Consider the following 11,303-nt stretch of genomic DNA (forward strand, 5'->3'; position numbering starts at 1 on the left):
GGGTTGTCCAAATTATCAGCCATACATAAAAATGAAAAAAAGATCCAAAAAAAATAATCACTCACAAAGTAACATACTTGGTAACTCGTAAGCTGGCACAAGGTGTATGAACACCCGTGTTATAACGACTGTCGTTTTCCGGCCACACAAGGATAAAGTAAGTTACATTCATTATAAATGTGTTTTTATGATTTTCAGTACCATTATTTTGTATGACAAGATAAAGTAACAGTCATTTAAGATTACAAAAACAAAAACTCCGAAAGAAAAATACTTTTATTTTATAAAGAAATGTTCTTTCATTTTACCATAAGGAACTTTAGTTCTTCAAAATCCAAATAAAAATGTCAGAAGATCTCTTTCACATTTATAATACATAAACATGGCAGCAACAACATATACAAACATAAAAAATCCTCAAAAATTGGTAACTCATAAGTGGGCATGAGGTGTATGAAACAGAACACCTGTGTTTTAACGACTGCCATGCCCCACCATGTGAAGGTAAATAAATTACTTCCGTTCATTCCTATACAAATGTCATATATTGCATCCAGTTGGCGTTTGAATCACTTGCGGTCGTCTCTTCTGCGCTGACGACACTCGAAGCCGGTCAACTTGGTGTTTGCAGTTTCGGCGACGACACAAAACTTTTGCATAACTTTGATAGGCCGTTTACTGACCAATCAGGAGCCTCCATTATACACGAGTGTACGTTTGAACAAAAACAAACGAAAATTGCAAGAGTGAGTTTTGACTGTTAGTTATACATATGTGTGTTTTTGTAACATAAAAATAAAAATATTGCTTTTTGAGCAAGATATATTAGTTTGGGGTGATGAGCCAAATCTGACCCAAGTTTTAGGTCCTCAAGGACTTATAATGTAGAAGATGTGTTGGTTTGCACATTTCTCTAACCCAGAGGTAATGGGTTCAAGGCTCGTCCTTGCTAATAATGTGGACGTATGTGTCCCTAGGCAAAACACTTAACAGCAATTGCTCCAACCCAGTGGTCACTAATGGGTTGTCTAAAATGTCAGTCATACAGAAAAAAAAAAATCTTACTCTCCAAAAAACACCCACAAAGTTACACACGTGGTAGCTTGTAAGCTGACATGATCATTTACAAGTTACATTTAACATTCATTCAACTTTATACGTTGTTTTAGCTTTTAAACACAAGTGTGGATTACATGAAAAAAGCAAGAGCAAGTTTTGGTTCTTCTGCCGATCCAAGATTGTCCCAACTTTTACTCATTATATCAGGTTAGTGGTTAGTAGTGTGGTACCTTTTACAATAGAAATTTGTGTAACAATTATGTATTTACCAGTGCCTTGAACCAAAACTCAAGTAATTATTTTACCTTAACTAAATATATTAAATTTTAACAGAACCTGACGAATTATAACTAATTGTTTTGAATTTTAACAAAATCAAAACTAAATTTTTTAATAAATTTTAATAAATTTTAACTTTAACTTAGCTAAATATATTGAATTTTAATTAATCTTTTTTAACTGTTTAATTTTTAACAAAAAATATGTTTTTGACAAAACTTCAGTTTAAACTAATCATATCTATTAGATTTTAGTTAAAATTTTAAATAAACTATTGATTTTCAATTAAACAAATGTTTTTTAAATAAATTGAATTTTACTAAAACTTTACAAAATTCCTACAGATGGAAGAGGTCTTTACATTGAAGGTCGAGAAAAAGTGACAAATGCAATTCGTACCGCTGTCGATTCAAAAATATTTATTGCTTTTATTATATTGGACAACCCAAAGATGAAAGACTCGATTCTCGATATTAAAGTCCCTGTTTTTAACGAAGCAGGAAAAGTAAGCAGAATATATTTTGTAGGGATGTGCAGAGCCGAGCCCAAACTCAAAAGCTCGCGCTCAAGCGTCTCGTTTTCCGACGCTAGGCGCTTCTCTGAAAATTGGGCCGAGCGCCAAGCCTTATGCTATGGCAATAATGTTGCTTGCAAAAGCGTTTTAATTTAAAAAAAATGTTCAAAATGAAAAAAGTGAAGCTAGTAAAAAATTACGAGACTGGTCAGGCGAACCGGAGCTTTTACAACTTCAGCACATTCCTAATATTTTGCATGTATAAGCGCTCGACAGAAGCATATATGCTTGGCCAAGCTGTCAAGGATAGATCTCCCATCCATTACCATTAAACTCCTTGTCCCCTACTTTCAGGGAAGCGACAGGCTTCAATATCTGGTGAAGTCTATGCAGTTGTAATATGGTTGTTGCAGTAATGGGCCAACTCTGGGCTAAATCTCAGGTCTTTGACAAGGACCTCACCCACATAGAATAGAATATTCTTGTGCGTTTTTTTAGGCCTGAGAAATATTTTATTGAGCAGAAAAAAAAGTAAACCACACTGTAGGACTTCACCTATGTGTAATAGAACTAGATAGATCAGCAAGGTTATGTTTTTGATTTTTTCTTCTTTTCTAAGACATAAGGGTCTACAAGATTGAAAGTTTTTGTATTGCGTGGCCTCCATTTTTTCTTATCATTAAAGCTGTAATGTTTTTATTGTGTTTATATGGGAGAGTTCTTACAATAAGGCATGCCAGAACATTGATTTAGACCAGCATGTTTCATTTTATTTATATAAGAGAGGTCCTACAGTAAGTCATGCCACTGGACATAGGATTTAGACCAGAGTTGGTTCATTACTAATGGAAGACTCTTATTACTAAGACATAAAGTAATTCAATTGACTTTTTTCAGTTTTTATCTTAGTATTTTTTCCAGACAGTTACCCCAGATTAGACCGGAGTTGGCTTATTACTAAAAAAATGTCTCGTTACTAAGACTAGTAATTCAATTTACAATTTTCCAGTTTTTATCAAAGTATTTTCTTTGTGCACTTACCTGAGATTAGACCAGAGTTGGCTTATTACTCAAAAAAATGTCTAGATAGTAATTAAAATTCCTAAAAGAGGTATTTAATTAACAATTTTTCAGTTTTTATTTAAGTATTTTCTTCGTACAGTTACCCGAGATCCGATCGTACATGAACGACTTTCCATTTCCGTTCTACGTGATCATACGAGATGTAAATGTGTTGCCAGAAACGCTGAGTGATGCGCTTCGCCAGTGGTTTGAAGTGGTGACCAATGAATGAGAATTCTGGGTGAAAATCGTGGGTAACTATTCTTAGGGGTAGGGGCCCGATCCTGGCCTAAATCCTAGGACCCATAACGTGCTACGCTGCGGGACCTCACCCACATAGAAAAAAACTATTCCTACAGTCATGTACTTTAGAGACGATGGTATCATAGTGGTCACCAGGCCATGAAATAAAGGAGAACTGAGGTCTTTTCAGTGTTTTGTTGTAATATTTTTTGTGGAGTAATGGGCCAAATCTGGCCTAAACTTCAGGTTCTTAACAAGGACCTCACCCACATAGAATAGATTATTTCTTGTGTTTTTTATGCAAAGAAAGATTTTGTTGAGGGGAAGTTTTGAGCAGAAAAAAAGAACATTTGTTGAGAAAAGTAATGATTACTTTATGGAATGCCAGGAGATTCTGATCTTTTACTGCATTTCCATGGTATCTCAATCCTGTTACAACAATTTTCTGATTGAATGCACTTCTACTGCTTTGATGAAAACATCTTACTCATGACTAAAAACTTAAAATGATCTCTTTTCACCAAGATCTAAGAATGATACGAATTCTGCATCTTTCTTTTAGAAGGGGCATACCATGGAAAATGAAATTCGTATATAGATAGAGAAACTAGAAACAGTCAATGTTCAATGCCCTTTTCTTATGAAAAACCCTATGCATTGTCGCATGACCAAATTTTTCAGAAGCTGTTTCATTGTTTAAAACTTTAGCAGTACCTTTAGATCACATTTAAGTATTTCTATAAATACACAGATTTCGATTTTTCGTTGGTATGCCGCCTTTTTAAAACACCCATAAAAGCAGTTTGTGTGAATTTCAATATAAAGGATGACAAATTAATGTATTATTCAAAAAGGAAAACACAATAACAGGATATACCCTGATGTTCTGCATAGTACATTTAAATTGCACAGTCTATTACTCCAATCATTCATAATTGACACACACACAAAAAATGTCAAATTATAAAACGAGTCTAAAATTTTGCTCCGGATAACTTTCCGTGCTCCGCAAGTATCTGGAGGACTTCTGGTGTCTTCACGAATTGAGGATTTAAGTTTGGGATGAAATCCGGATATAATGTCATTGCCTGGGATGCGAACGGGACCATTAACTTTCGGAACATGAACGGGAATCTGTGGGATCATGGAAATGTTATAATTCAACAGTGAGCATGAGGTATTTGTATATACCATGTGTTTTTAGCGTATAAGAAGTCACCCATGTTATAACTTGACAGTGAGCATGATGTGTATGAATATACTGTGTATATTTGGTGTATAAGAATAAGATGACACCCATTTTATAACTCAACAGTGAGCATACTGTGTGTATTTGGTGTATTGGAAGATAGCCTTGTTATAACTTGACAGTGAGCATAGGGTGTATCCATGTATGAATACACCATGTGTGTTTGTTGTGTAAAAAGACACTCATGTTATAACTTTACAGTGAACATGAGTATGAATACACCATGTGTGTTTAGTGTATAAGACGCCCTTGTTATAACTTGACAGTGAGCATGAGGTATATGAATACACTATGTGTGTCTGGTGAATAAGAAGACACTCGTGTTATAACTCGGCAGTGAGCATGAGGTGTATGAATACATCATGTGTGTCTGTTGTACAAGAAGACACTCATCAATCATGATATACCTTGACAATGGGCATGAGGTGTTTAAGTACACACATGCTATAATTTGAATGTGAGGTGTAGGAATACACTGGTGTCTGAGAAATCACCCATTTTATAACTTGAAAGGAGCATGAGATGTATGCCTGGTGTATAAAATAACACCACAGACACCATATGCAACATTAGTCAACCAACAATCAACAAATATCCAAAGTCTCCTTACTTTTCTCCGCTCACGCCACTAATGAACCTCCAGTATCCTGGCCTCATGAACTGAGGACCAACACAAGCCTGGAAAGTAAAATTGCGTCAATTTTGTTGTTGTTAAATCATTTTGCTTGTATATGAAATAAGTAGGAAAAAACTTACCGTGTGTAAAATAATGGCAAGCATTGTGGCGTATATGTATCGTTCTATGTTTGGAATATCTGGCAGATATCCTTTGTCTACCAACTTCAGTAACAAGATCTGTGCGAATAAATATGTTGAATGGATATAGGGTTGTTTTATGTTCAAGGTCTTAGGACTTTCAAGGTCTTATTTAAATTCAAGGTCTTATGTAAATTCGAGGTAAATTTTAAATTCAAGGTCCTATTTACATTCAAGGTCTTTCACACTTACATTCAGGGTCTTTCAAGGTGCTATTGACTACTGCCTGGACTTTATAATTCGTTGGATCATACGAGAAAATTTAAATAAATTTGGCTATTATAAAATCGTTAGAAAAAAACAATTTTTGTTTTCTTTTTTATTGTTTTTTGCTTTTTTAAATGTGTTAAACAAAAAGGGGCAAAAATGAGGTTCAAAAATCGACACTTACGTGTAGAAGTTTAAACATAGCATATAATGCTATGGTTGGGCTTTTATAGAAATAGAAAGAACTGCCGGCAACGAGTCCACTGATGGCGCCAAAGAGTTGAGGAGAATCTTTTCCGTGTAACCACCTCAATATACAGTTGGTCAACTATATAATATATATATTATATTCAATGTAGAACAATTATAAAATAACTTTTACAGTTAACTGATGCTACAAAGTATATATTGTTACGTCACAAAATTGTGCTGTAGCTCAGTGCTTTCAACCTTTTTTGGGGTTGGTGAACCCCTAAAGTTGTTGCGACAAATTCATGCACCCCTGATTGCTTTAACGTAAAACTAATGACGTTTCACAATTACCAGTGATGCAAGATATAGAATTCATATAAAAAACACTGTGGGAAAGTGGCTAAATTTGTTAAAAATGTTCAAAACAGAGTATTATTGCTGAAAATTGTTGAAGTTTGTGATGCACCCTTGTATACCTTTTTGCACTGGTGCACCCCTGGCATATTTTGGTGCAACCTAGAGTGCACTGTGCACACTGGTTGAAGAGCACTGCTATAGATCAATGGTTCTCAACCACGGTCCGTAGACCGGCGCTGGGCCGCGCCAAATTTCATATCGGTCCGCCAAATATATTACAACTTTACATCTCAATTGCAAAATGCAAGAACAGTCAATAGAACCATGTTTAACACATATAATATCAAAAGGACAGCAGGAAAGGTCCCATTGAATTGAAGTTTCCATTCTTTGCTTTTGAATTGCATACTTTTTTGTGGTTACATTTTAGGTTGATTTTATTTTTTAAAGGTCTACCCGTTTCGCAAAATTTGTTTTGAAATTTTACCGGTCTGTAAGCTAAATGGTTGAGAACCCCTGTTATTATCATACACACATAACATGATAGCAAAGAATCGAACATTATGTAATTTAATGAAAAAAGAGAAGGAAACCAACAGCAAAACATTAAACAACAGTTGTCAAATATCGCATACCATCCATCACTAGTCAATATTTCCTGTTATTTTATTACGATATACACCACGCATAGGAACTAAACAAAGTGAGATATTGACTTATTTTAAACAAGCAACAATTTGCCTTAATTTTGACATTCCAATTTGAAGTCACCGTATATTACGTTCAACAGCCACGCTTTTTAACTGATGTTTTTTCTACTACTTATTATCGATAGCGTGTTTTAACGAACGTCGTTTTGCTGTTGATTTCATTCTCTTAGTTGTTTCAATAATTTAATAACAGAACATCATTTTTGTTTATTTTCTTGAATACAGGAATTAAGATCAGATTAATTAAAATTATCTTTGCTATTGTTTCAAAGAGATAAACAAAAACTTGTGTTATATAGTACTGTGGGGTAAGATGGGACACCTTAGCACATAATATCCAAATATCCTGATCATTTTATTTACTATTTTAAACAAATATGAACAGTCTATGGAAGTCGTAAGGATACCGTTTCATAATTCTATCAATTTTCTTTGTTTACTACTAAATTGAACAAGAAAATTTAGAAATAGAATAAAAAAATACCCTACATTACCCCAACCTACTATATAATGTTATGTTACCCTGAATAGAAGAGAGAATCCACCAAGAAACATTGCAAGCGATAAATTTCCTGAAATTCGGATCAAATCTTTTATTTTTTTTCTTCCCCTGATTACTTGAAGAATGTTTAACGCCATCTCAACCCCATATCCAACAGCGAACCTCGGCAGGCAGCCCTGTGTTGATGTATTAGTTATGTAACAGTGACAGGAAAGACAGTTAGCAGCAATTGCTCCAATTTAGTGGTCACTTAGGGGTCAATCGATTTGTCAGGTATTTAAAAAAAAAGTTAGTTACATTTGTGGTAACTCGTAAGTGACATGAGGTGTATTTTTTCTAAAAAATTCAATTTGTTCCCATTTTTTTTTAACATTTGTAAAAAATATTAAAAAAATCTTTAAAAAATAAAACTTTATAAGCTGCATTTAGATAAACAAATATAAATTGCAGTGTAATGTAACATAACATATTATGAATTACCTGAATTATATATCCCAGACAACCATATTGGTGAGGACATGACCAATGCTTTGGTGTTCTGTTAAACCTGTGTGAAAAATATTACAGAATATTAGAAATTACTAAAACATACCAATGTATTCATTATATATTATAATACAGTATTCAAATTTGGTGCTAGTGAAGAATCCTCCTCTTATGTTATCTACTAACCCCTAATTAGTAACGGACTAACCCATACAACCACTAACCCCTATGACCACCAACCACTGACCCCTAACTACCAACCTCTAACACTTCCTACCAGCCTAATCTGTAACGTACCGGAAGATTCTTCCCTAGTAACCATATGTATCACCCACAAAGTAACATATGTGGTAGCTCGTAAGCTGGCACGAGGTGTATGAAACTAAACACTCGTGTTATAACGACTGTCGTTTTCCAGCCACACGAGGATAAAGCAAGTTACATTCATTCATGTATCACCCACAAAGTAACATACATGGTAGCTCGTAAGCTGGGACAAGGTGTATGAACACCCGTGTTATAACGACTGTCGTTTTCCCGCCACACGAGGATCAAGCAGTTACATTCATTCACCTATCATAAGGCTCATAATATAAGTTAGTTACATTTTTTTGAGGAAAAGAAGTGTTTTACGACCAGGTATGACCTTTGAACATTTGACCTCATTGGTTACAGGGTCATGACCTTCGACCTTACCCACCAAATACTGTACGAGGGTTTGAATAGATTCTGGCAGACCATCTCGTTGTCTGTGAATAATAACTTATTATGATGTAACAATGCATTAGTAATATGAATATTACCTGAACAATGACATGAAGCCAGCGCTTGCAAGTGAAAATAAAAGAACCTGAAATATAAAATTTAAGTTATATATATATAAATATAATAGGGCAAATAGGCTATATAGTAAAGTGAGGTAAAATGGGACATGCCGTTGCCATATATATATACTATCGGGGGGGGGGGGAAGGGGGATAATAGTAGGGTGGGGTAAAATAAGAATGACAATAAATGAGCATTATTTATTGATCAAAACACAATCAGGAAGCATGGACTTGAACGGTATCCCATCTTACCCTACCGAACCATATAAAAAAATATGCAGATGATGGTGTAGGGAAAGGGGTGTAGTGTTTTATGCCATAAGTTCAAAAGGGCAGCAAATTAGTAAATTACCTTTTTATAACCAACTCATGTGGTAATGTTTTAAAAAGATATATCATTTAAATTACCTCTCCATTTGGTATGGTATGTACCAGTCCATTTGATTTGGCTGCCCGGAATATAATCTCTGCTGACTGGATACAAAAATCAAGTCATGAAAATGAATTAATGTAAAAATATAAAGACTTACCAAGTTGGTTAAATACAAAGCAAGTGCTCCTCGTCTGTGGAAAATATTCTTTATAAGTGTATAGTAAGTTTTAAGTTACCCAACTAAAATATTCCTTACAGTTTAGGCTATACTAAGTTATTTAACTAAAAAATCACCGTTAATTGTCTTGACACATATTGGCCAGAATGGAAAATAATCTTTATAATATAGTTTAAAGTAGTTTACCCTCCGAAAAATATATATTTATAATATAGTTTTAAGTAGTTTACCCTCCAAAAAATATGTTAAGTTAAGTGTCATGGAGTATTGCGCCACAAATCCAGGAGACACCAGTAATGATATAAAAATACATAAAGCTTGCTATTAAGATTGCATGGCTTACCGTGATTTTCTTTCAATAATAAGACTAAAGTACCCTGCAACAAATCCACACAGAAGGCCATGCCAGCCGTAGAATTTCCCAAATAAATGTCTGAAACGATTAAAATATAAATAAATTCATAAAATTTAAGAGACTAAGTTAAGCGTACTGCTGTATTTGTATTTTGGCTTATCTGGCAGAATTTTGCTAACAGACATTTTGAATTCTTATTGAGAACGTTTTTATAAGGGTGAAAACACACTTGGAAAAAGAAAAGTGTAGAGTGACATTTTACCCTGATAAAACAACCTTAATCTTACGTCAAAACGCCAGTATTTTTTATTACACAAATTTTAGCTGGAAAAAGGCATATTTTTATAGTAGAGTGGGGAAGATGGGACACCTTTGGAACATTATATCCAAATATACGGGTCGTGTTTAAAACAATTAAAAACTGTCTATAAGTCGTGAGGATACAGTCTTACGATTCTGTGAATGTTTTTTGTTTACCACCAAATTGGTCAAGAAAATAGAATGAAAAGGTGTTTTATCTTCCCCTACCCTACTATATAAATATGCCTGGCAACAACAGCGTATATAAATGTATATATATATATTATGTACATACACATACGGTCCTTCTGTAATAGGTAACAAATTACCACACCTGAAAAAACAGAAGCTACTCATAAAAAGGACTCCATTGGCAGAAAGAAAAACGCTTGACTGTAAAACATCCCTGAATAGTTTTCTAATTTCTTTCAAGTTTCTATGCTTCTTGTTGCGTAGTTTTACCAATCCAGTTACCTGTTGAACATATATTTAAGTGAATTGCAGAAAAACCTTTTGGAAGTCTAGATCAGTGGTTCTTAAACTTTTTGTATGCTTTACCCTTTTAATAAAGATGTTTATTAGATTACCACCAATATGTAATATGGCGCTCATTTATTAAAAAGTGAAAACAACTAATTACATCAGTTATATTTAATCCGACGGATAGGGATGCACATTACAGAATTTCGAATCCATGAGATTCGAATCTTATTACGGGATTCGGTATTCTGTTTAATGACGTCATTACACGTCATCTCATACACTATATTAACAATTTTTGAAACTTATTAATTTTGAAAAAAAATATTTTTGTGTTTGTGGGACTTTCGAGAGTAAACGTTTCGTAACGTCTTTTCATAGCCTGCTATACGTTTCATGACGCAAAAACTACCCAATAGTACAATTTTTGATCATTTTACAGCTCATGACCCAACAAGGCTGCTATGAAAGGGTCAATAAACTGACTTTTGTGGGTAAAATTTCTTTTTCCTATAAATATGAAAAGATTCGAAATTCTAGATTCGGAATTCTAGATTCGAAATAAAGTATTCTAGGATATCCTAGAATACCTAATTATTCTGTAATGTGCATCCCTACCGACGGATGCGCTTGCTTTTTGGCAACGAGTTGTTCAATGTCTGGTAAAGTACTACAGTTGGCACAATTTTTCGGTCCCGTCAACTGATGTGGATTTCGATTGGTAGCTCATTTACCCTCTAGAATTTACCCCCAGGGGTAAATTTACCCCAGTTTAAGAAACGCTGGTCTAGCACATGCAGCGTTAAAATTAAAATTTAGGCTTTATAATTGTCATATAACTAACAGGGGTGCAGCTTGAATGAATGAATTTTGCTTTATTTTCACATGGCAGGAAAAATGACAGTCGTTATAACACGAGTGTTCTGTTTAATACACCTCATGCCCCTTTTGAATTACCACAAACGTAACTTTGTGCGTGATTGGTTTTTCTGTATGTCTGACAATTTAGACACTCCATTAGTGACCACTGGGTTGAAGCAATTGCTGTTAAGTGTTTTGCCCAAGGACATTACTTTAGCATAAATTTCGCAAGTATTAATCTAAATTTCACTTT

The 11,303-nt window shown here is 34.3% G+C and overlaps 2 protein-coding genes across 3 annotated transcripts in view; one reads left to right on the forward strand and one right to left on the reverse strand.

The window, feature by feature from the left end:
* Positions 1–3,346, forward strand: part of LOC100176160 (midasin) — a 5,766-nt gene extending 2,420 nt beyond the window's left edge. The window contains exons 5-8 of the mRNA XM_009863725.3: positions 558–746; positions 1,170–1,266; positions 1,683–1,843; positions 3,015–3,346. Of these exons, the coding sequence (XP_009862027.3) occupies positions 558–746; positions 1,170–1,266; positions 1,683–1,843; positions 3,015–3,146 (579 nt within the window). The 3' untranslated portion in view covers positions 3,147–3,346. The remainder of the gene's footprint in view (positions 1–557; positions 747–1,169; positions 1,267–1,682; positions 1,844–3,014) is intronic.
* Positions 3,347–3,977: 631 nt separating this feature from the next.
* Positions 3,978–11,303, reverse strand: part of LOC100180941 (transmembrane protein 135) — an 8,964-nt gene continuing 1,638 nt past the window's right edge. The window contains exons 2-13 of one of the 2 annotated variants that reach the window (XM_002129435.5): positions 10,044–10,183; positions 9,398–9,487; positions 9,034–9,067; positions 8,912–8,977; positions 8,480–8,526; positions 8,282–8,425; positions 7,671–7,737; positions 7,211–7,366; positions 5,614–5,757; positions 5,163–5,261; positions 5,017–5,084; positions 3,978–4,291 (exon numbers count right to left, since the gene is read on the reverse strand). In XM_002129435.5, coding sequence (XP_002129471.2) covers positions 4,132–4,291; positions 5,017–5,084; positions 5,163–5,261; positions 5,614–5,757; positions 7,211–7,366; positions 7,671–7,737; positions 8,282–8,425; positions 8,480–8,526; positions 8,912–8,977; positions 9,034–9,067; positions 9,398–9,487; positions 10,044–10,183 — 1,215 coding nt within the window. In that variant the 3' untranslated portion in view covers positions 3,978–4,131. The remainder of the gene's footprint in view (positions 4,292–5,016; positions 5,085–5,162; positions 5,262–5,613; positions 5,758–7,210; positions 7,367–7,670; positions 7,738–8,281; positions 8,426–8,479; positions 8,527–8,911; positions 8,978–9,033; positions 9,068–9,397; positions 9,488–10,043; positions 10,184–11,303) is intronic. The other variant, XM_002129414.5, reaches the window with a different exon arrangement.

The sequence above is a fragment of the Ciona intestinalis genome, unplaced genomic scaffold (assembly GCF_000224145.3).
Source record: "Ciona intestinalis unplaced genomic scaffold, KH HT001191.1, whole genome shotgun sequence".
Classification (NCBI taxonomy): domain Eukaryota; kingdom Metazoa; phylum Chordata; class Ascidiacea; order Phlebobranchia; family Cionidae; genus Ciona; species Ciona intestinalis.